At 49.2% G+C, this 26,506-nt stretch overlaps 7 protein-coding genes across 7 annotated transcripts; 4 read left to right on the top strand and 3 right to left on the bottom strand.

The window, feature by feature from the left end:
* Positions 1 to 720: 720 nt before the first annotated feature.
* Positions 721 to 1,068, bottom strand: J7337_004255 (uncharacterized protein; the record flags this gene model as incomplete). The annotated part of the gene is made up of 2 exons (XM_044821951.1): positions 721 to 731; positions 765 to 1,068. The coding sequence occupies 2 exons, from the start codon at positions 1,066 to 1,068 to the stop codon at positions 721 to 723; spliced, it is 315 nt and encodes a 104-aa protein (XP_044683284.1).
* A 2,517-nt stretch (positions 1,069 to 3,585) lies between these two features.
* Positions 3,586 to 4,851, bottom strand: J7337_004254 (uncharacterized protein; the record flags this gene model as incomplete). The annotated part of the gene is made up of 1 exon (XM_044821950.1): positions 3,586 to 4,851. One exon carries the CDS (start codon positions 4,849 to 4,851, stop codon positions 3,586 to 3,588), a length of 1,266 nt encoding a protein of 421 aa, XP_044683283.1.
* Positions 4,852 to 8,255: 3,404 nt separating this feature from the next.
* Positions 8,256 to 11,425, top strand: BRO1 (bck1-like resistance to osmotic shock; the record flags this gene model as incomplete). The annotated part of the gene is made up of 4 exons (XM_044821949.1): positions 8,256 to 8,533; positions 8,609 to 9,038; positions 9,101 to 10,249; positions 10,298 to 11,425. The coding sequence occupies 4 exons, from the start codon at positions 8,256 to 8,258 to the stop codon at positions 11,423 to 11,425; spliced, it is 2,985 nt and encodes a 994-aa protein (XP_044683282.1).
* Positions 11,426 to 12,339: 914 nt separating this feature from the next.
* On the top strand, positions 12,340 to 14,055 carry CYB2 (Cytochrome b2, mitochondrial precursor; the record flags this gene model as incomplete). The annotated part of the gene is made up of 5 exons (XM_044821948.1): positions 12,340 to 12,405; positions 12,465 to 12,498; positions 12,548 to 12,585; positions 12,635 to 12,910; positions 12,961 to 14,055. The coding sequence occupies 5 exons, from the start codon at positions 12,340 to 12,342 to the stop codon at positions 14,053 to 14,055; spliced, it is 1,509 nt and encodes a 502-aa protein (XP_044683281.1).
* A 195-nt stretch (positions 14,056 to 14,250) lies between these two features.
* J7337_004251 (uncharacterized protein) lies at positions 14,251 to 17,192 on the bottom strand (the record flags this gene model as incomplete). The annotated part of the gene is made up of 2 exons (XM_044821947.1): positions 14,251 to 14,689; positions 14,740 to 17,192. The coding sequence occupies 2 exons, from the start codon at positions 17,190 to 17,192 to the stop codon at positions 14,251 to 14,253; spliced, it is 2,892 nt and encodes a 963-aa protein (XP_044683280.1).
* Positions 17,193 to 17,530: 338 nt separating this feature from the next.
* Positions 17,531 to 19,258, top strand: J7337_004250 (uncharacterized protein; the record flags this gene model as incomplete). Its single annotated transcript, XM_044821946.1, has 3 exons — positions 17,531 to 17,569; positions 17,661 to 18,206; positions 18,257 to 19,258. 3 exons carry the CDS (start codon positions 17,531 to 17,533, stop codon positions 19,256 to 19,258), a joined length of 1,587 nt encoding a protein of 528 aa, XP_044683279.1.
* A 2,192-nt stretch (positions 19,259 to 21,450) lies between these two features.
* Positions 21,451 to 24,193, top strand: NIT4 (Nitrogen assimilation transcription factor nit-4; the record flags this gene model as incomplete). The annotated part of the gene is made up of 2 exons (XM_044821945.1): positions 21,451 to 23,045; positions 23,098 to 24,193. 2 exons carry the CDS (start codon positions 21,451 to 21,453, stop codon positions 24,191 to 24,193), a joined length of 2,691 nt encoding a protein of 896 aa, XP_044683278.1.
* Positions 24,194 to 26,506: the final 2,313 nt, after the last annotated feature.

The following is a 26,506-nucleotide window of genomic DNA, read 5'->3' as shown; positions in this document are numbered from 1 at the left end:
CGAAACATGAATTGCTTAATTGGAATATTATAGAATGTACACTCGATCACAGTTCCGATTCATTGACTGTATACTCGTTGCTCGTAGATATAAGCTGGAACGATCCCCAAGTACCCTTGTCCATGTAATCAACCATATGCCAATATGCATCCTGGCGACCAATTGAGGCCTCGTCTGATAATGTCAGGGGCAACGTTTCTTCAGGAGTTTGGCGCCTTTGTTGCCTGTTACTGCCATTTTCACTTTCTGAAATAAAAGAAATGGTACGTTTGCGGCGGCAAGAAACAGGTGCTGGCGAATTGGATGAGTTATTTATCAGTGGTTCCGGATGCATGTGGTTCTCTTGCTGCATGTCCTCTGCTTGCTCGGTGGTAGGGACTACGAGCGACTGTTGAGTAGAGTTTTCGGATGACGCTTCCAGGTTCTCCTCTGGGCATCCCACTCCCGAGGCAATGCGTCCATGACGAATACTCGCTTGCGTATCCAATAAGGGGCTCACGAATCGATTGTTTATATTGATAGGGCGTTTCTGACTTACACCCTGCGACGCACGGACTGGTGAGCTTGGGATGGAGTCGGATCCGATCGTTGTCTGGCTGCCATGTTGCCGACGTCCGTCATCTGATGTGTGTTTGGCAGCAAAATCCTGCATCACCAAATCATGTTCAAATAATTCACAGGAACATAATGGCCCAAATAGGCCCCCAATAGTAATCCCTTTCATATATCAGCTAAAGACGCGTAGGTCCATATGCATTACTTACCATTCTTTAGCCACTCAGCGTTATTGACAGTGCATGGCCACACGTCTAGTGGCCGGAAAGCTTTGACGAAGTGGCGAAGTTCCGGTAACGAAGAATGCCTCGAGTATGGAAAGTAAATCGTTCTTGGGAGACTGCACTCATCACGCTGCTTATGGTTTTTGGGATTCTTTCTCATTTTCTCCACCAGCATCATGATAACTTCTTCAGCAGAGTGAGCGTTCAAGGTGTTGATGTCCCAGTCCAGTGGAATGTTGCGACCGGTGGAGGCTATCTTCTTCAAGGTCTCTTCGAGTATATCTGGCATGTCGGTTGAAGAGATAGATGAAGAAAGGAATCTTGGGTTCGTGATTAGCATGCCTCTCGCAAAAGTGATACAATGTACAAACGTATTAAACAGGGTGGCCAGGCTAGCTTGGTCCAGAAATTCCAACTCGGCCTCTCGTTGAAGATCAACTCCGCCACCGCCAACGCCAACTTCGGCCAAGTCCTCTCCTGTAGGCAGGTGCGCAACGATAGGTTGAATAGATATAGTGGTAGGTCTTTGAGCCACTTCGCATAAGTTCCCCTTTTCACAACTGTGTAAGCGGACATTTTCTTCTGACGTTAAGCACCCTGGGTGTGGCGTGTTGCCACACGTGTGGCCAGTCAGAGCCGGTGACTCTGGAGTCAGATGAATGTCCGTCTCAAATCTCGAGTCAGGGGTTTTTGATTTGAGAGAACCATAGATTCGGAGTTTGTAATCGTCGACATGAATCTGCTAATATCAGTGATCAGAGTTCGCCATCCTGTGAGATCATTCTAACTGACTTTGGATTTTAAAGCCTTAGATAAGGCGAGCCAGACGTCTTCATATCCGTAGGTCCAGGCTTGTAAGTGGAAGATGGTATCACTAGGGTATTGGGAAACCTTTCGCAACAATTCAGCGATGCCTTGGGCTTTTGTCTGAAAAGGCACATTCTCAGTGAAAGACGTGTCAAGATATATTTTGTCGAGGGTCTTAATGCCAGACGTGTACTCGATTAGATTCGGATTCCGGGATATAGCGTTTACGAACCAAGGCTCGCTCCGAATATCTCCTGTGTATAGAATCGCTTTCTTATCCCCTTCGACCACTTGATTCGGTCAGAAACAGTAAAGATTGTTTTCGGGTGTCAACCTACAGAACATCACCGCCCCAGGGCAATGGTTGGCATCAAAAAGAGTTACCTGGATCTCACGACCTGGGCAAAGCTCGATCGATGTAGGAGTTTCTAAAGGCAAGGGTTTCTATTTCCTTCAGTATGAGGTCGGGGAAATAGAGAGCATACATACCAAAACTTTGCGGAGATGCTTGAAGGTTTGCAGTCTTGATTCTAGCACCCCCTTAGCATAGTTGATGCGACAAGGATATCGTTCAAGACGAAGAAGGATCTCTTTGGTGGCTGCTGAGCAGTAGACACTGGATATAAAGTTAGTAGATTGCTCAAAGCAATTTTGGGGACGTACAATGGAGATCGCAGGCTTTCAATCCCGGCTAAGTGGTCGCTGTGAACATGACTTAGAAAACAAGCAAGTGGCGGTTGTGCACCGGCATTGCGCCGGAAGAAGTCAACTGGAATTTTGTAAGAACGTGTTAGCCATTTCTCGGAGATTAACTGACTTCTAATATCTGGGAATTCAGATATGATGCCGTCGAAAGTTGACATTATTGACACTTAGACGCGAACAACAGGTTGGCTAAAGTGGAAGTCCAGAATAAGAGAGGCGTTCATGGAAGTTGGACATAAAAGGAGCTTGGTATTATTCATCCGCGATCAAATACAGATCAGCCTCGGGAATTGTTGGTGTGGGTAAGAATCTCATGGTGAAGAGTGTTGAGGAGTTGTGAAAAGAAGAAGGCAAAGGTCAGGGTGAATCATGGAGCAGTCGCACTGTTCGTTCTTTCGTCCCAGTGGCACACTTAACACAGTGCACCCCTACCTGCCTGTCCAATGCTCCGTGCCTGCCTAAAACACCACCCGCAACCGCATCTCAACCTCCTCCTCCTCCCTTTGTCACCAGATTCTCATAGACTACATGCCGTAATAGGTTTTCACCCACTCTATTACCTAGAGCTCATTACCTTATCCATCATCAGCTCGATATGCGATCGCGTACTCCAGGCGCTGTGTACTTTGTCAACAGAAACAAGGGGGATCAGGGTATAGTCTTCTTCCCACGATTGACAGGTACATACGACCATAGGTAGTGGAAAATACGGGATCCCGTCTGCTCTCCCATAGTCAAGCCACTAACCGGCGGATTAGTAGTTGGGTCGGTGACGACCAGCGAATCCCCGCTGTTGTATGTTTTTGTCTTTTTGTCCTAGAATCTAACCGTACTGTTATCCAGAGTCGTACTAACATCATTTAATTTTGGTTTGTGTGGTGGTTAAGTATTGTGGTTATGACGGGCCTCATACGAGATACCTAAGAAATGACTTATGAAGCATTTGTTATCGTTGCATGGACCTGGACTCTCATAAGCTGATCCGCCACTAACACTGCCATCCAAAGTCGAGCCTACACCGTCAGCTATTTCCTCCATGCCGCAATGGCTGGTGAACGAGATTCAATATTAAATCAGTTGCCACTCAGATGAACAGTACGCCGGAAGGAACATACAGGTAACATGTAACCAAAAAAGACTGTGTGAGTGATGGTTTAGAACTGAACTTTAAGCTTCTTATATGAGAATTTGCGACATCTGTTTAAACTACAGGCTTAAGAGTTTTCTCCATTTATGATCTATCTCACCAAGTTTCATGGACTGAACTGTCCTCTTCGTTAATCGTCATAGCCAATCATTCCGCAACCGCAGTGTGCAGCAACAGACCACCACTACCAGCAGTGATATCCAGCTTCACTCCTTGAGCGACAAAATACACATGGCCCTCGGATAGCTCAAACGACTGATCATTCGCCTTAATATTTGCGCCTCCACGTGTAGCAAGTATAATCTTGGGGCCACCTTCACTCAATGCCTCGCGCTCACCAGATTTCAAGTCAGTCGCAAGCACGTTGAACTCGCTGGTAGGTGGCTTGAAAAGCTGGGTCTTGCCCTCCTTACTTCCAGGATAAGTTTCTGGCTGCAGGGTTGTTTGTGACTTGGTCGTGGGCTCCCAGTTAAGCACGGAGCAGAACTCATCGACATTGTCTCGCTCGGCCTTGGGGCAGAATCCAGTGTTGAGAACATTGTCAGAACGTGCCATACATTCAATGATATCACCCTGGATATAGGCATGAATTCCTCCTGCTGGAATGTAGATGACCTCACCCGGTTGGAGCAGCATGTAGTTCATACATAACAGTCCGACCAGATTACCAGGGTCGTTTGCAGGGAAACTCTTCTCGAGTTTCTTGGCAACCTGTGGAATGGCTGAGTTAAGTCCCGTAAAGGCAGAGTCTGGGAGCTCTCGGATTGCCTGAAAAGCCTTCTTGATGTCCTCGTCAGATGATGTTAAAATAGTTTTGACAACCTGCTTCAGTCCTTCTTGACTGAGCTTCTCATCCGCGACAGTTGCGCCACCGGCGACAAGGAAGTGTCTCAAGGGCTTCTGCCGTAAGATATCCACGATAGCCTCAACAGGTTTGAAGCCGCAAAATGCCTCAAACTCGGACAATGCGAGGGCGATTTCTGGCTTGTGGTTGCCATCCGTGAATGAGTCTGGGTCCTCCTTGTGCTTCTTACTCGAAAATTCCTTGTTAGGGTGAACCTGTAATGGCAATGCTTTCGCAATAGACAGAACCTTGGGAAGGTATGGAAGTTTGCTGTGTCCAAACTTCGAAGTGATTTTCTCCCCCAACAGTTCCTTTGGGTATCGGTCCAGAACGCCTTGGAGATCTTCGCCTGTGCTAGCAACATAGGACGGCAACACGGGGTATGTGCCCATCCACATCTCAGCATATGGCTTGTCCTCATCAATCTTGAAGTTCTTCTTTCCATCGCCATCCCATCCCGGCGTCTTTTCACAGAGTCGTGCAGATAGAGAGTTGGAACCTTGTTTACCCCATGGGTATTGGTTGCAGCCGCAACGGAGCTGATAGAAGGCAGCTGCCGGTGTCGACATTTCGAGATTCGATAAAAAGAAGTGTGATTTGTCTTCAGGATGAGTGGCAGTGGGCTACTAAACAGTAGAGATTCTCATTAATACATGGCCACTCGCGGCTGATATAATGTTGAGCTGCAACAGCCAAATCCAGCGTCATTTTGTCATCACTATCGTTGACGTCAGGTGACAATGATAATTGAATCAAGGTCATAATGTGGTACATGCAATGCGATGTTCTCGATAGACCCAGTATAATTACATCACTTATTAAGGTAGTCCCTCATTCAGTCGAGATACGTAGACTTGGCACGTGAGCCGATCCCGATCCGGCCGGACGTTGGCCTCCGGGTACGGCCCGCTTGCGCCGAAAGTACCGGGCTGTTTCATGGACGTCACAGGACTACATAAAAGACATCTCAGCGTCCACATATGTTGTGCATCCACCTAGGCTATGGCCTCTGCTAAATCCGACTCTCGAAGAGTCAGCGTCTCTATGATAGCGTTGTAGTACCTATACCATCTTAATGCTACCTTACCCTAGAGACCAAACGCAGGATGATTTTTCTCAGATGTGAACGATTTATTGAGGGGCTTGTTATTGTTGATATAGTAATCACTTATTAAATAGTCGCCTTGTACTTAAATATGAGTTTCGAGAACGAGGCTTGCCCTCGTGACCATCAGTTGGCAAATACATTATGAGGGATGAGAGCATGTTACATATCACAAATGAACGTACCAACCAGGACATGACTATGAGCACGGGAAATCATTGTGAGAAAGGTAACTGAAAACCCCTCGGCGATCTTTTTTTTTTTTAAAAAAAAAAGTCATCTACACCGCGAACCACTCCTGTGCAGGAAACGTGAATAGTGGATACTGACTTACCGGCAATGATCTATCATCGGCAGTCGTACTCTTCAGTTTGGAGACCAACAGGTGGATCCGGTGATGTTCAGATCAGTCTTGCGATCAAGAAATGCAAGCCGTCGGCTATTTTACTAGAAGAGTGATCAGCCCCGTCGTCAAAAGCACCCGACACATCGAGGTAGTTTGCGGTGTGACAAGTGAGCCCTGGGGCTAGCTTGAGATGGTCTGATGTAACTCTGCCCAACTAGAGTTCATGTATCTGACCATCTTGTATTTAATGTATTTTCACCTCTATTATAACCTCAGGATACCGATACATTGACCTCCTATGTATACCGCTTAGTTTATAGACCGCTGACCCGGTTGGTCATATCTCGAGCTCGTGGCGCACGGTTTGGAATAGTTAGAGATGGGGTCGCATAATAGGCCGCGGCGACCCTTTGAGAGGGATCAAGACCCCTGCAGAAGCGGGCCGCTCATTGCTACGGATTGGGGCGGGATTCCTTGTTGGTTTTGTGAATAACTGACCAATGGTAGATAGAACGAGCGTTCCTGGCTAGGATGAGGCCAGCGTCACTTGCATTAGCCCCGAGTCATCAGACGAGGGTCTTTTTGTATGAGAGTGATATTGAGTTGAGCAACTCGATGATGGTCTAGCTGCAACATTGATAGTTCGGCAGACCATTAGGATGTTCTCTACCTATCAATGGATGTGAGCCTGAACATGTGACATGCTTCATGCATGGACTACGAAGCAAACATCAACATGTCTTTCCCGTCGCTTCTATTGGGTTGTGATTAGATGTGATTGAGACGATTAGGGAGCCCCGACCGCTGACCCAAGCAAGATAACTAGATGATTTTCCATTTTGTTGATCAAAGAAAGTGTGATGGTTGGAAGGAAAAAATGTCTTGGCGTACATGATAATGATGAGGCTTCATTTTGGCGTGACTGTCGAACGAATCGCCTTGCAGGCCTGAGTCGAGATCACCGGAAGCTATCTAGAAAGTGATATGAAGATTGACGGCGATTGCCCAGAGAAACAATCTGGCTAGTCCCATGCATTGAAAACTGTGATGCCTGATGTATTCATCAGCTCGTAGTACGCATTTGACGAAGCTAGGTATCAACAGGCAGCTGTGACTCGCATCTCTCCACGTAAGTAATAACGCGGCCCATGAATGTTATCACGAACCGAACTCAACATTATTATCGGTCTGTGATAGTGTCGGATTAAAGTGAAAAGGACAGTATGGCGGCGGTTAATCATTGAGGCTTAGACAAGCCAGGAATAGTCGAGCCACAAGATACGGGACGAGAATTGGTTTACAAGGCGCCTTTGCAACGTTACTGGCTGTTGATATTGGGCCTAAGATGGCCCATCAGGCGGTTGTTGATGCCGTTTGGCACTAAAACCTCATGTTCTGGGGTGCTTGAGTGGAGATATATGCCGCGATGAGACGGCGACGGGGGTGATGATGAGCCAGTGGTGATGGAAGATGACTATCTGTTGCAGGCATTGAATATCGTAGTATGCATGAATTAAGCGTGGGCGTTCCATACTGTATCTATGTTACAATTGGTGATGGGAGTTGATGATGTTCCGTAGGCGCAGTACCTATAGAGGGTAAGTTCTGTAATGCTCGCTGAGGTGAGGTCGGGTGGTCTCCAAAATCAGAAGGTGCTGCCCAGGCAGCTCCAAGTGCTTCTGTCTAAATTTAGCCGTCTCTAGAGCTACCTGACCTACCTACTGTAAATGCCACGGGTCTAGACTTTTACCCGTCTCATCAGCTGCGGCACTCCAGAGTAGACTGCGGTGTTTATTGCCCTCATCTAAATGTGACAAAACATTGTTCCTGTGCCTACCTCATGTCTTAGGTACCCTTACCGCGCTTCGACGACCCCCTGGACCTATTTCGTCACCGCCGTACGCCAACTGGGCCTGACGGACCCCGCTCTCCATTAACCTCAACCTCGACTCAACCTTCGACTCAACTTAAACGAAGACACGTCTCTGTTCGTCCCTCACAATCTCGGTGGGACGATTTACTATCGACTGGTGTGTCTTCTTGCAGCTTTCGCTGACTGATTTCCTCTCGACACCACCCCTCGACGGCCCCTGTCAACAGTGCATCCCAGCTGCATCTCCCTCGAGCTTATTTGACTCTGCGGCCTCTCTAGCTCTTGGCCGGCTTCGTGCTGTAGCTGTCCCCGCTACCGCCCCCAAACCATCCTCTTACGACCCGCCTCTTACTCCCGTTCTTACCACGCACTTCGAACCGTATACGTAGATCGGGTCGCATTGCAAGCGGCCAGCCGGCTATCGTCCTCGAGATCCAGGGACTTGATCTGTCTCTTCCTCAGCCTTGTCATTCCACCCGGCATCTTCTGCAACCCTTAGCTGCATCTGTGCGACCGCCAACTTTGAGCTCCAGTAGACATCTCCACGCTCAGCTGCATATTGGCCACATACCTTTCTTCTCGCTCACCTTGATCAGTAGTCCTATCCGATCGCGCCACTACGCTATTCGCCCTTTAGCTGTTGCCTGCCATGGCACAGTCTCCCATGATCTCGGTGCCCCTCAAGGCTACAAACGAGATTGACTGGATTGAGCCTTTGAAGGGCTATATCCGCGATACTTACGGCGATGATCCAGAACGCTATGCAGAGGAGTGCGCGACACTGAATCGATTGAGACAAGATGTGCGGGGCGCTGGGAAGGATAGCACTTCTGGACGAGATATGCTTTATCGCTACTATGGGCAGCTTGAGCTTCTTGACCTACGATTTCCTGTTGATGAGCAGCACATCAAGATATCCTTTACATGGTTCGTTTCCCCGAGGTCGAGTTCGACCGAATGGTGTGGTGCGCCTTATGACACCTGCTGATTTTCTATAATCAGGTTCGACGCATTCACACACAAATCTACCGCGCAATATTCACTCGCCTTCGAGAAAGCCTCTATCATATTCAACATTTCTGCTGTTCTCTCCTGTCACGCTGCTGCTCAAGACCGCGCCGAGGAGTCCGCCCTCAAGACTGCCTACCACAACTTTCAGGCTTCAGCTGGCATGTTCACTTACATCAATGAGAACTTCCTCCATGCGCCATCATCCGACCTTAGTAGAGAGACTGTCAAGGCATTGATTCATGTCATGCTGGCACAAGCTCAGGAAGTATTCCTTGAAAAGCAAATTGCTGATAAGAAAAAGATTGGGTTGCTCGCAAAGCTGGCTGCCCAGGCTGGCTATCTATATGGCCAGGCCCTTGAAGGTGTCCAGGAGAATGTGAACAAGGCTATTTTTGAGAAAGTGTGGCTGTTGATGATACAGGTATATTCCCCCAATACCATCCAATATGGCTGGTTCTTGATGTTGTTCGCTAACGGCACCAGATCAAAACCAACCTGCTAAACTCTATGGCACAATACTATCAAGCATTAGCAGATAACGAGGCTAATCAGCATGGTATCGCTGCTGGAAGACTGCAAGTTGCCGAGGCCCAAGCAAAGGAGGCCGAGCGCATTGCTAGGAACTTTCCTAGCTCGGTTCCCATGAGCTCGAACCTGAGTGCCGAATGTGGAGGATTTCTTCAGGAAATTACGAAAAGACATCACTCGACAGTGCAAACTCAGCTGCAAAGTGCTTTGAGGGATAATGACTATGTGTACCATCAAGAAGTGCCCGCCGAGGCCAGCCTGGAAGCCGTCGCCAAGCTGCCAGCCGCGAAGCCAATTCCTGTCAGCGAGCTATATGCTGGTCAAGACATTCAGCGTATCACTGGGCCTGACCTTTTCGCTAAAATTGTGCCGTTTGCTGTTACGGAGTCTGCCAGCTTGTACGATGAAGAGAAAGCCAAGCTTGTACGAGCTGAGGCAGAACGAGTGGAAACGGCCAATGATGAAATGGCAGCCAGTTTGGATTATTTGAGGCTGCCAGGAGCATTGCAAGTCCTTAAAGGTGGATTCGATCAGGATATCCTGCCCGACGAGGACTTCCGGCAGTGGTGTGCTGATGTATCTGACCAAGAGAACCCGGTAACCTTGTTCGATTCGCTCCGGTCCGAGAAGGATTCCATCCTAATGGTTCTGGATAAGAGCACGAAGCAACTCGATATGGAGGAAGGTGTATGTGAAAAAATGCGATCCAAGTATGAAAACGACTGGACACAGCAGCCAAGCTCGAGACTCACAACGACATTACGGGGCGATATTCGCCATTACCGTGAGGCTTTAGATGAGGCATCAAGGAGTGACAACCAGCTGGCGGGTAAACTTCGACAGAACGAAATGGATTTTGATGAAATGCGACGGGCTGCTCAGTCAGGAGAAGTCGACCAGCTGTTCCAACGTGCCGTTGCACAAGCGCGAGCAAGGGGAAGTAACGCAACAAGCCCGGCTGGCACCGAGCCGAATCTTTTGGATGACGATTTTGAAGAGGGTCCCAGTGTTATGGATCAGATTAACAGAGTTGAGGATATTCTCAAGAAACTCAACCTTATCAAGCGGGAACGAAACCAGGTGCTGAAGGATTTGAAGGAAAAGGTGAGTCAACTCACTAGTATTCAATCAAAAGCCTACTAACATTGCTAGGCTCACAACGACGATATTTCCCAGATCCTCATATTGAACAAGAAGTCTATATCTAATTATGAGACGCAGCTTTTTGAGCAAGAGCTGGAAAAGTTCCGGCCGCATCAAAACCGACTTTTGCAAGCCAATCACAAGCAGTCGGCTTTGATGAAGGAGCTCACGAACATATTCAACAGATTATTGCAGGACAAGCGAGTTCAATCGGAACAAAGCAAATATGAGACAATCCAGCGGCAGCGATCATCAGTCATCAACCGATATAAGCGCGCATACCAGGAATTCCTGGACCTTGTCGCAGGCTTACAGAGCGCCAAAAACTGGTATACTGAGATGCGCGAGACAGTAGAGAGCTTGGAGAAGAACGTTGACAGCTTTGTCAACAACCGTAGATCCGAGGGCGCGCAGCTACTCAACCAAATTGAGCAGGAGCGGTCATCGAGCAAGAACTCGCAGGCCGAGATGGAGCGAGAGAGACTCAGGGGTCTCATGGACCGAATGTCGATGGACCCTTCCAAGTCGTCGCCACAGCCTCCTACGCAAAATCGGCCAACACCTCCCTCGCAGTATCAACAGGGACAGAATCCTCGATATCCACAACCCAATTACCAAGGCCAGTATCAGGCGCCGAACTCACCTCCGGTGCAGCAACAGACACTGGCTCAACAACAAACATACCAGAACTTTTCTCCGCCACCAACAACACAATCGTTCGGACCTCCTCCTATCAACACTTTCGTGCAGCCTACATATAATCCAAGCCAATATGGACGCACACCGGGACCTACGTCGCCGCCTCCGAATCAAACGTCGTTCAACATCGGAGGCTACCGGGGCCCTGCATCACCGCCTCCTAACCAGACAACATTCGGACAAACTCAGTCATTTGGAGGGTACGGAGCTTCAGCTACACCGCAGACACAGGGAGGCTATGTGCCACCTGGATTCGTGCCACCTCCGCCACCTCCTGGGCCACCACCGCTTGGACCTCAACAGACCTTTCACTACGGGAATCAACCTAACAGCGCGCACCCAAACAGTGCTTATCCACAGAGTGCGCATCCTCAATCAGCAGCTCCTCAGCAACAGCAGCAAAACGATCCCTGGGCAGGGCTGAATGCATGGAAGTAATTAGGAAGTGAAAGCGAGTCGTCGGGTTTAGGGGCTGGCCGTGTGGGCATCCTCTTCAAACGACATAAGAGGCTGGGGGTGACATAGTAGTAAACAGACGACTACTATGCTTGCCGATGAATTTTGAGATACGTTTGGCTATGATGCATTCGTCTGACCTCAAGAGAAGGGATACGGTGATGAAAGGAAAGGCGATGATGCTCAGGCATTGCAGCTATGAGAGCTGAGCGGAAGAATACGATATAGAGAAGAAATGCCAACAATATTCATTTCATCTTGTAACCAAGGTTATCTAAGCTTAGACTCGCCACACTTTAAACCGAGGTAACTAGTGGTTGCGTTGCGGTGTAATGAGGCTAAAAAGTCAACCCTCCTCCCCCAGGCACCCCGCATGCCTTTACCCCGATTGCCCGAGCTGTTTAACCCCAACTAAAATTGGGCGCTAGACTTGATGGTGCATGGTGGGAGTAATACAGGCAATTTTAGAGGCTGTTACGAGATAATTTATGGAGTATTTCCCCGCAGACGTGAATTGAGGTTACTGAGCTTGAACCGGGAGGTTGAACTTTCAGACCGGTCATGTCGCCGAACCGACTCGGCTTCGTTCCGCTACCCGTTATTCCCTGACTATCCGGTCTCCGTGTTCGGATTCTCAAGGGATTGTTTTTTGTTCTTATTCTTCTTATACTCTTATCTTCTCATCCTCCCACTTTCATTTTACTCCTGACTCTTTTGGCCTTTGATTGATTGACTTTTTCTCCCAAGATCTAGACACCAGATATCCACATATAGGCTATACCCTGTCGATCAAGCGCCTATTTCGTCATTCATCCTCGGGCAAAAGGCAACGCTCCTCTTTTTTCCTCAGTTGATTCACGTTTCTTGCAACAAACAACAAATCGAATATTGTCAAAATGGTGTTAAAAGGCGGCGAGGTTGCTGAGCACAACAGCGCAAAGTCGTGCTGGGTTATCGTTCACGTATGGAACCCATGAATCGAGTTGCGACTTACCGACTTTTACTGACCTGAATGCGACAGGGGAAAGCATACGATGTGACAGAATTTCTGCCAGGTATGATATGCCCAAAAAGTGAGCATTGAATAAGACTGACTCCTTGCAGAACACCCTGGAGGTCAAAAGATCATTCTCAAGTACGCTGTAAGTCTCACCTCTTATTGAGCATCACTCATCTACTAACACGTGCCAGGGTAAAGATGCTACCGAAGAATACGAACCAATCCATCCTCCCGACACCCTCGACAAGTATCTTGATGCCTCCAAGCATCTCGGCCCTGTCGATATGGGCACCGTTCAGCAGGAGAAGAAGGAGGTCGACCCCGAGGAAGAGGAACGTCTGCAGCGTATTGAGCAGAAGCCTCTTCTGTCGCAATGCTATAACCTCTTCGACTTTGAGGCTGTCGCTCGACGTGTGATGTCAAAGACTGCATGGGGATACTACTCCAGCGCTGCCGATGATGAGATTGTAAGTTTTGCTCACACAACTGCTGAGGAAGTTATCTAAATGAGAATTAGACAATGCGAGAGAACCACAGCGCATTCCATCGCATCTGGTTTCGTCCTCAAATTCTCGTCGATGTGGAAAAGATCGACTTCTCAACCACCATGCTCGGCACAAAAACAGACATCCCCGTTTATGTAACAGCCACAGCCCTTGGTAAACTTGGTAACCCAGAGGGTGAAGTCGTCCTCACCCGCGCTGCAGCAAAGCACAACATCATCCAGATGATCCCCACTCTTGCATCCTGCTCCTTCGACGAGATTGTGGACGCAAAAGCGGATGATCAGATCCAGTGGCTGCAGCTCTATGTCAACAAGGACCGTGCTATCACTAAGAAGATCGTGCAACATGCTGAGAAGCGTGGTTGCAAGGGTCTTTTCATTACCGTTGATGCGCCCCAACTGGGACGTCGCGAGAAGGATATGAGATCTAAGTTTACCGATCCTGGTTCCCACGTCCAAGAGGGTACAGACACGGATAACAGCCAAGGTGCTGCGCGCGCCATCTCGACGTTCATCGACCCTGCACTGAGCTGGAAGGACATTGCGTGGTTCCAGAGTATTACATCCATGCCTATTATCCTCAAGGGTGTCCAGCGCGTTGAAGATGTCCTCAAGGCTATTGACTACGGCTGCCAGGGCGTTGTTCTCTCCAACCATGGAGGTCGTCAGCTTGAGTTTGCTCGATCCGCCATTGAGGTTCTCGCCGAGACAATGCCTGTTCTTCGCGAGCGTGGTCTCGAGAACAAGATTGAGATTTTCATCGATGGCGGAATCCGCCGTGGAACTGATATCCTCAAGGCTCTCTGCCTAGGCGCTCGTGGCGTTGGTATCGGACGACCTTTCCTGTACGCCATGAGTGCTTATGGTGAGGCTGGTGTCGTACGAGCTATGCAGCTGTTGAAGGATGAGCTGGAAATGAACATGCGTCTCATTGGTGCTAGCACTATCGAGGATCTGCATCCCGGTATGCTTGACCTGCGAAGTCTATTCCAGCATTCTGCTGTGCCATCCGACAACCTTTCATCTACTGTGTATGATCCTTTGTCTGTGCCTGCTCAGAGACCCAAGGCTGGGCCCAAGCAGGACACCCCCAAAGCGAAACTCTAGACGGGCTGTGTTTGATAAGTCTTGTCATTTGTTATTTTTTCGTGGTCTTAGATGTAGAGAGGTTTAGATACACGAGTTCTTTGTAGCGTCAGAACTTTTTATAAAATTTAGGATAAATTTAACATCGCTATGCAACCAATGCTTACTTGACTCAATGCTATTCCCAAACCCATTACCCTCAACAGTACCGTGCTCTTAGAACCCCCTCATAAATTCTTGCAAAGACATTGGTTTCCTCACAGCGTTATTCAACCCTTCATGATACGTCACCCATACCTTGCGCTCTTTTTCATCCTGCTTGGCTTGCTGCTCGGGGGTATTCATCGTGGTCTCCGCTAACGGCCGCGCCTCTACGATTCGGCCAAAGAAATCACGCTTGATGAGTGTCGTGTCTTGTAATGATGCTTCGAGTGCATGTTTCTTGGAAGCCATAATCTTGTCTGTGCTAAGGTGTTCAGCGTGCCCCAGTGGGTTGCCTGCTTTGAAGCGGGACTGTCGAGCGCGAGCTTCCCGTTCCACTAATGTTCGCTTCAGTTCTTGGTCGAGAACTTGACGAACAGCATAGCGTGTAGGTGCTGCCGAGGGTAGAAGAAGTGATGCAGCTGTTTCGAATGTGGCCAGAACATCAAGATCCCTGTAGTAATGTTAGTTGTGTTCGTCTGTTCGAGGGATATATTAACTTACGGTTCCATGCGATACACATATTGTGGTGTCCTATTGGTGAGCGAGTCACTCTCAATTCTTCCCTTCTGCAGCTCGATACCAACTTCGGCGAGAACATCAGCTGCACGTTTGACCATGGCACGTTCGCTCTCCCTGCGTACGCTGGCCGTGGACCCTTGACTACCACCCACTACAACGGGCTTGACGTCCGGAGAGACAATACGCGCTAGATAGGGGAGGAACTCGGCGGCAACATCTTCAGCGCTGCGGAACGAACGCATCAGTGTGGGTGGGAGTTGTCCCTGCAAAGCCTGAAGCTGAGTCCTATTCTGACGCTCTGCTTCGAAAGCTTGGTAGTCAGCTCGAGAACCAGAGAATGGCTGTGGAGGCGCAGAGTTATCCTCCGCATCGGCACCCCAGCGACGATCGTAGCCCATGCTGGGAAGATAGCGCTTGGGAGATGCGAAAAGGTGATGGCACGCCAGAACGGGCTGGCTGAGGTATTGTGCCAATTCCCACTCTTGACTAGCATAAAGCCGGGACTGACATGTGTCGTGAAAGTGCAGCCATTCGTAGGCCTGATTGGGCTTGGTAAGGTACAGATCATCGTTGAACTCGCGATTTGGGTATTCGGTAAAAACCTCCGTCATGATATGGCTGATTTCGCCGCTTGTATCAATCATTTGCCGCAGTCTTTCCATGGCATGCTTCTTTTGATACTCGCCGAAACCCAGCTCAGCCTGCGGTTGCTCATGCTGTGTTTTGGATTGAGACAGATCCATAGCTTGCTTTGGAAAGCCGCCACCTTCTTGGAAGAGGCGTGAAACGATGTCCTTGACACCACCTCGACCCAGACCTCGAGCACCACCAGCGCCGCTGGTTAGATCTTGAAGGACATTGCGCTCCAGCCACTGCCGCGTGAGAGAGCCTTTTCCTTTCAGGTTTGATGCGCGAAATCGTCCCGCTACCCATTCACCAACGACCATGACACCTCGAAGGTCACCCTCCACTGTGCTCTCAGCTCCTCGTCTAGCGTCAATGCCGCTCGTCATACCCCAGGCCGCCTCGCACAGCTTTCGTGCAGCGTCTTTCTCGCAAGGGATACCTTCTTTTTCAAAAATATTCTTCAGCCTGGTAACTACCGACTCCATAGTGGGCTTGCCAACATGAATAATTTCTGCCAAATTGGAATGCCGGAGTGGTCGAAGCGCTGGTGCGTATACATCATTACAGATGAGAATTAGGGGACGGAGCAGTCGAAAGTCGTCACCCTTCTTCTTCTTTCGCCCGTAGTTTTCTGTGGTGGTACCCGACGCATTCTTCTGGTCCAAGAGAACAAGATCTATCAGTGCTTTGACAAAGCCACCTTCACCTGACCCTCCTGAACCAGATACAACGCCATCCACTTCGTCCACCACGACACATGCTGGTTTAGCCAATTTTGGGGGGCCGTCTCCGTCCTTGCGGTTACTGACAGTTTTCACACTCTCTGTTCCCAAGCTTGTGCGGATACGGTTCTTGACGACATCACGACTTCGGTCGTCACTGGCATTAATTTCCATAACTTCGTACCCTGCTTGTCTCGCACACACGTGTGCCAACGTTGTCTTTCCCAGTCCCGGAGGTCCTGTGAGCAGCAAGATCTTTCTATGAGGCTTTTCCTCCTCTTCTGGTTGCTGTGCACCTGGTCGTCGGGCTATTACGGGCCTTGACTTTACTGCTCCAGGGAACACCACGGGATCCCACTTTTTCAACCATCCCAGTACCCGTCTGTTGGTATTATCGTTACCGCACAGATCCATAAAGTTCCTTGCCCGGTATTTCTCCGTCCATAAGCGAGTTCTCTTGGGCTTCTTGCTGTTCGACAGCCCGGGCTCGACCGATTGAATAGGCACATTAGGCCTTTGCGGCTGCGTTTGTTTCTGACTTGCGATCTCTGCAGATGCAGCGCTCATGAGATTGTGGATATCAACGCCGTAGTAGCTTCGTTTCGCTCGCCCTTCTTTCGTTTTCGATCGAGCTGCGACCATGGACTCGTATGTTGGCGCAGAGTTGGCCTTTCGCTCCTTAATTGTGACGGATTTACCGTTACATGTGGTTGCCTTGAAAGATTGCGGCACAAAATTACTAAAAATCGGAGTGGTGAAGATTGGCCTTTGGCTCAGTCGTGTTGGTTCTTGAGCTTCCACATTGGGAGTGCTTGAGGGTTCTTCCTCATCAACTAGATCAATAGTTGTTGTTTGGTTTTGTGCAATGGTATTTGAAAGCTTCTCTCGTGGATCCTCGGTCATTAGACGTTTTGCCACACGAGTAGAGTCAGTAGATTCGCCATTGCTGTCCGAATCGGAATCGTCGTCCTCAACGAGGAATGGACCTCGAGCTTTCGGTTTAGGGGGGCTATGATCGTGGGGTTTGGCTCGTTTCGCGGGCGGTGGAGAATGAGGGAAAGTGATAGGTGATGACGCTGAAAGCATTGTGAAACGATTTCCAAGATTATGAGAAGTGAAATATCCTTAATATTGAAAGATTGTGAAAATGGTGGTGTTGCTGGTGGGACTCATGAATTCCTTTGGGACGTCCATGAGCTAGGGACGCGTCGTGTTTAATTGAGTCGCGTCCGCCGTGTAAGTCGGTGCGGACCCATATTTTCTCATCTTCCCCAGCTGACATAAGCGAGTGACTTTGAATTGAACCACCACGGCCGGATCCACGAGATAATCCGGTGATCCAGCTGAATTGATGCCAAAAATTTGGCTCTTAACGACAGTCACGACGAGCCAGTTCCCAGCACCGTGGGCCTCACTCTGCCAATATGCGTCGGCCTACGAAATACTATAGTCTGACGAGACCGGTATGCTCAACTTTTGACCCCAATTGACCCGGGCTGGCTGTGCCACCCCGCGCGAGGTGAATTTTGCCTTGCTAACCAACACACCATATAGAAACTCAGGCAATCATGGAATAAGTACAATCTGTTTAACATCGCCCGTGCAGCCGGCCGTGAGCCCCAAGTCAACAGTCGAGCAACATTTTTCCAGCAGAAATGGGCAGCCAAATCGAAAACCCGAGGTTATCACGGCGAGCATGTTTCCGAGAAGAAGTGGGTGCGGCTCTTTTCAAGACGTCTTCAATCCGCTGTCGATCTCCCTCCCGAATATCTAGCCGCCAACGATGGTGCCGAGCAGGCGGCTGGTCGTGGTTCAGGTCTGACTACATCCAACGTGACCGCCGAGTCCTACTCCAGAGTTCCCAAAGGCAGTACAACAGTCCGGAGTCCTTCTCATCCTGCTCAGCGAGGCCGAGCTTTTGGAAATGTGAATGATATGCTCTCGGAGCATTTCCAGAACATGACACCCTATATGCAAATGACATTCGCGCCATTGGAGCGAAGGTTGGATACCGCGGTCTTCCGTGCCATGTTTGCTAGCAGCGTACGACAAGCTCGTCAATTTATCATTCACGGGGCTGTCAAGGTGAACGGCAAGAAGGTTTGTTGGAATATAAAATTCTCATCAGGAATTGCTCTAACATTTGACAGATGGTCCACCCATCGTACGCATTGAATCCTGGTGACATGTTCCAAGTTGAGGTCGAGAAAGTTCTTTATGGCACTGGAGAGCAGAAGACGGCTGAGTATACTACTATGGAAAGCCGTGAGAAGGAGATGCTCGACCAACAAGAAGAGTCAGTCAGAAAACATGGGCTGAAGAAGCGATCCAAAGTCCTCGAGGCTGTTGCTAAGGAAGGAGAGGAAGCTGAGTCTTCTGATACAAAGGCTCTTGGAAAACAGGCGCGTAAGCGTGTTGAGCGAGAGGTGCAGTTGCACCGTGTCAGAAACCTCCGAACGACCGCCAGAGAGATTCTCAAGGGCGATATGAGAAACCTTTCTGCCAAGCAGAAGAAAGATTTACGACTATTCCGTGACACTGCTCAGCGCTTCCTGTCGCTTCCTGAGGCTCGTGACATTGACGCAAGGGACCTCCTCCATCAGATCGAGGCTCAGATCAGAAAGCTTGAGTCTGTCGACACCTTCCGAAAGGCTGACTCGACACTGGCTAAAGCAGTCAATGCTGAGAGTTCAGATGAAGCATCGGCCGAAGAGTCCGCTGAACCACAAGCTGAGAAATCAGATTCCAAATTAAGTAAGGAGGAAAAAGAGGCGAAGAAGTTGCAATTCAAGAACAACGTCCTTGAAAAGGGTCTAGAGGGTATCACGAATAAAGCAGACCGCGACCGGGCTATGAATATTCTGGCCACTGAGAACTTGACCCATGAGGAGACCCGCCGCCTTATCAACATTCTCAGAAACGACTCCGAGAACCCTATCGATCCCTCTAAACCCTATGTTACTCCCTGGCGTCCTCGCCCATTCATGTCTGCCTTTGCCTTCATCCCTCGCTACCTTGAGGTTAACCCCAACATCTGTGCTGCGGTCTACCTGCGTCATCCTGTCGCAAGGAAGGGTATGGCTGAGGTGCCCACGCCTTTCAGCTATTTGACCAACCAGCTGGCCCACAACTGGTACTTGGGACGAGGTTAATGAAAAGAAATATGTGGTTTTTGGAATTGGGAAGAAATTTGGCTAGGCGGATGGGATGCCTGTGTAAGATACCACCTTCTAGAGTGTACGGTAGATAACCGGATGTACCAAGTATGTATCACCACCGTTAAAAGCATGACAAGTCTGGATAGCACTTTGTTTCCCTGCCATTGGAAACAGTGCTAAGTGTGCCATTAAGCCCACACATATTGGTACTTCTACGAAATTAAGATTTGGGTCCTTGTACAAAGTAGTTAGGGTAGCTAGTGATGTCAGCTTTGGGAGCATCTAAAAGAAATGGGTTGTAGGTAATTGATAAGGTTTGGAACGATCGCATATAATCTCCGCAACATGAGAGAACTCTCCTTGCTTCATCTGCTGTGCAACTCGGGTACCGGTAAACAAGCAGGCAACTCGGCTGGTAAATGGCTTAAAGGAGTCATCAAGCGGTTATTAGATTCCCGATCTCAAGCCACCAGTGACGGCGGACCTATAATCTATTGGTGTAGAGAACGGCAGCTTTGACGTTACGGTTGGCGGCTGAATTTATGATGGTTTAAAGTTTGGAGGTTATCTTGGACATGCTTTAACAAAGGGATTGTCAGGGGACTTGATACGGCTGCTCTCTATGCTTTTCTGGTCAACCGGTATCACACTGAGATATGATAAGAAGGTGACTGAGAGAACAAGTGCATATGTTTTTGGGTACAACTAGTCTGAACGAACATGGGAGTCAAAGCGTATGCCCCAAGCTGATAAAGTGCAGCTGAGCCGCCAGCCCACTTGATTGGAGTGGACATGCAGTACGAGGCAGTACAAAGCCAACCCGTTTCTTTAAGGCGTCACAAGAAGCACGGATGGGGTTATTGGGTACCACGTCCGTGGATAAGAATGCAGCTCAAGTCCTGGACCAAAAGAGAATCTAGACCTGTTGATTACCGTTCCGTAGCCAATCTGAGGACTCTCCCAAGAGCTTATCAGGACGGCCTGCCTAAGTCGCACAGCCGCTATCAGAGACGCTGGGGCCCCGGGCCGCTACTGTACAAAGGGTGAGGAGCCACACCCTTGGCTGGCCGATCCCAAGTGGGGGATTATGCGGGAAAGATGTCGATTATCTCTGTTGAGAACATTGTCACATCCCATGTGATAGACAGCTAGCTGGTGTTTATTAACCTCTGGGAAATAAGCTATCTTGGCTGTCTTCATTCCCTCCAAAAGCCGAATATTGAGACTATACCGAAATAGTATCAGACCCAGGTCCAGGCAATGTTCTGTTTAGAGTGGCTGGTTCAGGATAGACGACTTACATAACGCCTTTCTCTGAGTCGCCAGAACTCAAGGAGAGGCGGGACCCTCCACGTTGATGCTGGGTTATTGCCTCCACTCAATTCCTTGACCAGCGTCAGTTTCACTGTTCCTTCTCCCGCTTAACCTTACCACGCCTGCGCCTACCTCAGGGTCTTTTCCTACATTAGTAAAGTCCCAGAAGAAACATCCTTTCGGTGTCAGGTCAGGTCGAGTCGGGAATCGCCTGAAGACTCACTCACCATAATCAGCCGCGTTCAGAGTCTGGGCCTCAGCTGCAAGAAATCCACCTCACACATTCCCATTCCTCCTCACTTTTCATCCACGATCTTTCTTTTTTTTACCACCTCAGGTTTCATTGCATCGCCTCCCATCATCACCTCATCTCATATCACCTCACTTTGGTCAGGCACCTCGGGCTGTCTTCGGCGTTGACCCTGGGTAACAAGTCCCGTGGAGTTGGTCAACTCGGCAGAAGCCCTCACCTTGTCCCTACCAGATATGGTTGATTACAAAACCCGCAAAGTCAGGATGGAATAGTTGTTAGGAAGACTATATGCTCAGTCTCCAACTCCTGTTCAATTCTTTTCCAATCTATCACATCTAAACTGCCATCCGCACCCGTATCTATTAACCAACCACAAAGACCTCATATTCGCTTAGTTTGAGCCAAAGTGCTGATTACCGTTCAATCAACCTCTGACTACAATTTCATCCCCCACAGTCTAGGTTGTGGGCCTACGAACCAGCACATTCATACTAAACATCGTGTCATATCATCTCACGAGCAGTGGTTATTATCTGGATCTCCTCATCTCTGACCTCTGCCATTTATTTGATTTGCCTGCTTTTTTTTTTATCACCAGATTTCGCTTGCTCAGTTAACCATGGAAGAGCCAGAACCCAAGACTGCGGTGCAGCCGGGTCCATCAACGACTGCCCAGGGGTCAACTCGCAAGAAGTCACGCAGAGGCGCCGACTCTGCCAGTCAGAAGAGGCGTTGCGTGAGCACGGCGTGTATAGCGTGCCGTAAACGCAAGTCCAAGTGCGATGGTGCCCTTCCCAGTTGCGCTGCATGCTCCAGCGTATATGGAACTGAGTGTGTTTATGATCCTAACTCGGACCATCGCCGGAAGGGTGTTTATCGCGAGAAGGTCGACAGCATGAAGGCACGCAACTCGACCTTACAGATTCTAATTGAAGCTATATTGAATGCTGAAGACGACGACGTGCTGGGCATTGTTCAAAAGATCCGTACCTGCAATAGCCTTGACGCGGTTGCCGAAGATATTATCAAGTTGCAACAGCAGCAGCCACTACGGCCACAACCACAACAACAGACAATTCCGTTGGCTAATGATGATTCCGATGATTATGATCAATCCAATGATAACTATACTACCGACCAACCCGAGCAGGGTGAAAGGGATCTGGCCCGCAAAATGGGCGAGCTCAGACTCGAGAATGGTAACGTTCGCTTCATCGGAGGTACCTCTCATCTCATCTATCTGAGTGATCCGACTCATGAAGGAGAAATGGAGCCAAATTTTGAAGATTACAACACTGGACAGGATCCTATTACCTCCTGGACTCGCGTCACCCAGGACACTCAGCTCATCACCCACCTAATTAACATGTATTTCAACTGGCACTACCCTTACTTTACCACGCTCTCAAAAACCCTCTTCTTCCAAGACTTTTTAAGAGGCAAGGCCGGGATAGGAAGAGGTACTGTCTACTGTTCATCACTCCTGGTCAACGCTATGCTCGCTTTGGGTTGCCATTTTACAAGTGTCGCCGGCGCCTATGGTACCCCTGGCGATAACCGGACGAAAGGCGATCACTTTTTTGCTGAGGCAAAACGCTTGATTGTTGAAAACGACGAATACGAAAAACCTCGACTAGTTACCGTTCAAGCATTGGCACTCATGTCAGTGAGAGAAGCCGGTTGTGCTCGCGAAGCCAAGGGGTGGGTTTATAGCGGAATGAGTTTCCGCATGGCTGAAGATATTGGCCTGAACCTTGATGTTGGCCAACTCGACAAAGAACGAATGAGTGATTATGAGATTGATGCCAGGCGAATTACGTTCTGGGGCTGCTACCTGTTCGACAAATGCTGGTCAAATTACCTCGGCAGGCTGCCTCAGATCCCCAAGAGTTCGTTCAACGTTTCCAAATTCGATGTATTCCCCGACGAAGATGCGGAATCCTGGTCGCCTTACACGGACAGTGGATTTGACCAGTCATTCAAACAACCGGCACGAACACGAGCTATTGCTCTGCAAATGTCAAAGCTTTCCGAGATCAGCAGTGACTTGCTCGCCTTCTTCTACCATCCAAGTCACATCGGCAGGTCCAGTGGGAAGACGGTAGAACTCAAAAAGTTAAGTGAGCTACACCGCCGTCTAGAAGAGTGGCGAAAAGAACTTCCAAGGGAGTTTGAGCCTAAAGATGGCCAGCTACCCAATGTGCTTCTCATGCAGTAAGTAACGCAGTACCGGACAGCTAAGTCACAAATGACTGACCCTGAATAGCATGTTCTTCCATCTCCAATACATACATCTCTTCCGACCCTTCCTGAAGTACTCACCCACGTCCTCGCCTCTTCCGCCACATGTCTCACCCCGCCGTATTTGTACAGCAAATGCTGGAGCAATCTCAAAACTGCTTCGATTGTACAAGAAGCTTTGGAACTTGCGCCAGATTTGTAACATAGCAGTATATATGGTGCACAGCGCATGCACAATCCATTTACTAAATCTTCCCGAGAAAACTGCTCGTCGGGATATCACTCATGGGGTAAAGCACCTCGAAGAAATTGCGGAAGATTGGCTTTGCGCGAGAAGAACCTTGAGTATCCTGAGCGTTCTCGCCCGGAAATGGAATTGCGAACTCCCTGAGGATGCAGCATTCGTGCTTCATCGGGCCGACGAAAAATACGGAACATACAGCACCTCTGATGTCCCGTCACCTCATTCGCAGGCAGGAGCTTCGCCCCTTTCTGATGGTGGTTTGGGAATGAAGGTCATGGGTGAATACAGCCCCTTTCCCCCATATAATCGAGCACAATTGGCTCGACCGATGCAACAGCTCCAACAGCAACAGCCGCAGCACCAGCCTCAAGGATCTGTAACAGACGCCATGCTGACAAGCGCCCCGCTGTCGAACACCATCCTTTCTCAACAACAGGGTATTTCTTTGAACAGATCCAACACAGGATTTGGACCCGAACCTATGGGTGGATGGGGTTCTGTCCCTGTTACATCATCGATGCCATCTTATCAGCAGGCATTTGCACCCGTCAACCGCAACAGCATGGCAAACGCCGGCACAAGTCTCCCGCCGGTCAGCAATCCTCCAACATCCAACCGGTCTATGAGGATGGATGGGCAAGAATGGTTCTTGAACGACAGCGCAAGGTGGCACCAGAGTTTTGAGGCCTGGCAGATGGCCAACAACGGACAGGACACTTCTGTGTTCATGTTTGGTGACAGCAATAATCAGGAGACCCCTAACGGCAGCACAGAAGGCAACAGCAATTTGCAAGCTGATACAAATGACCAGATAGCAGCGCTTGATGGGTTAGGAGCTTCATTATCCCGTGGTGGATGGCTTCAGGGCTTAGATTAAAGGGGCTGAGAATTCCCGCTACGATATTATAAATATGGCTGCATTTGTTTCTAATAGTCACGACTTGGATGAAGAATTTTCAGTTACTAGAAGGGGATCGGAGTTGGTCGTCAAAAGTATGCTAGTCAAATCCAGAAGCATAAATTAATTGATGGATTAGGTGTAGACTCGCGGATTCATATTGTGTTACACGACTGGCCATAATGCGGTGTGACAACATTTAAGTCGGGATCCCTCTCCAACGGGGAAAGCTTTGGTCATATTATTACGATTGAATAATAAAATGTCCGGCTCAGCTCTCCGTAATTCAGCTAGGCTCACAGACCGCATTTGCCGACCTGAGATTCAGGCGGTTACAGATAAAGTGGTGATATAGACACTGCTATACCGCTGAAAACGAGGTGGAAGGGCTGTCACATCACAAAGATGGTTCAAAACTCAAGCTTCGACGGCGAGGTAGGCGGTTGTGTAGGAGGGAGCCACGTGGTATCCGGGAGCAAGGGACGATAAAGCACACGCTGCAGTGCGAGTCTCTGGTCGAAGATGGTGTCAAGACGAACTGAAGGGTCAGTTCATGAAGCCCTTTGACTGGGGAGAGTGCAGAATACATAAAGCAGACGAGGTACATAGCAGGGGTGTATGTAGATGGGACGAGTGTGGGGAAATCGGGCCGGAAGGCCGTTGGTCTCTCGGCGCCACAAGCAAGACATTCCGGTGGTGGACGTCATGAGGGGAGGCAGCGATTGGCGAGATTGGCTTTCTGGAAAGTGAGTTACCGTGTAGAGTACAGCGTAGGAGCTGTGAAGGAACGTAGGAACGTAGGAACAATAGGTCAGCAAGTAAGGTACGGTATGATACAGAGCTGGGGGAAGATCACGATGGAGGGTTCAGGCATTGTTGTGCTGTATGTACAGGAGAGTAGGTAGGTAGGTATCCATCCAACCCGTGGCCAAGACCCTGGCATGCGGTTCAAGAGTGATTGAATCGCCTGCGGTTGCTTTGACTTGTGCTGGAGCCTGGCAATGCACACATTCATTCCACTGAGTCTAATCCGCTCTTCCGGTGCAGGCTCTGACAGGGCTCTCAATGATTTGATTGGTGCGCGAATGCGGGCGCAAATGCCGGGTTAACTACAGGCTACCGATGATATAGTCCAGCAACAGAGGTTACACAAGAATTGGTAAGAGACAAGATGTGAAGAGTTTGACAGGAAGATGTCAAAGCTGCTGTAACTTCAAACTTGGAAGTGGAATTAGAATTAGAATTAAAATTAGAAAACTTTCAGGATCGCATATGAGAGAGAGAAATTAAATCGAAAGACAAGTTCGCGAGTAATTCCCCTTTGGGGGTTAACCTACACTGGATCCAAGTAAGTTAAGCTCTTGAAGATGAGCCGAACCCAAAGCTAATTGGCCCACCCCGGTTGTCCTCGATCTCAGAGATTGGGGGAAGAATAAGAAGCTGGAGCCCCAAACTTCAACGACGGGAGTCCCCCCCATTGCACTAATAACCGTTAAGGAAGGCGCATAGTAAATCAAGCACCTGGGGTTCAGTTCACGTAGCACATTGGCTCATCGACATTCAAGCTCGAATCTCAGCAAAAGAACAATCAAACAAGGGGATAGAGTCAATTGTCTCGACCATGAAAATCCGGGGAACTGAGAGCAATAGGAAAGTCCCAAGCATTCTTCATCCACACCTCCCTCCCGTTCCCGTTCCCTGTCGCTTGTCCTGCCCTGCCCTGCCCTGCCCTGCTTCAATCCACTTTGTGGATGCAGATGCAGTGCAAGTAAATGATATGTTCATACGCATACGCATATACAGCACACTTGCTGTAGATACCCTGACGCCTCTAGCAACTTGCGGAACGGATCGTAGGCCCTGGGAACGAAGCCCGAAGATCCTTCATCATCCTTCGTCCGTCTTACGAGCAGAGCACTTGGCACTTTCAAGTTCTACCAGTACAATGCCGTTCTGCTCTGCCGTCTCCCTTCCCCCCCCAAAAGCTCCAAACCGCCGAGAGAATTTTCGACGTCAAGCCTCGGCTAACCTAAAGTTAGGCCCGCCCGGCTTTGTCATGTCTGTGTAAGTGTGTCAGTGTCTGAGAGCCTCAGATGGCGGCCACGCGCTCGGCGCCACTAGATCCAACGACCCTGGGCTTTCCCCTACTCCGTACAGGGACAGCCATTAGAACAATAGAAAGCAGGACAGGCTCAATCAATAACATCACTATTTCCAACAACGGCAATGAACGGTTCTCTCAGACGTCAGCATGTGCTTCAAGACCTTGGGCGTGCTACAGCTCTTTTCCTA

Source organism: Fusarium musae, chromosome 3 (assembly GCF_019915245.1).
Source record: "Fusarium musae strain F31 chromosome 3, whole genome shotgun sequence".
In the NCBI taxonomy this organism is placed as follows: Eukaryota; Fungi; Ascomycota; class Sordariomycetes; order Hypocreales; family Nectriaceae; genus Fusarium; species Fusarium musae.
Note: the sequence above shows the minus strand (reverse complement) of the source record. Positions and strands in the feature narration are given on the sequence as shown.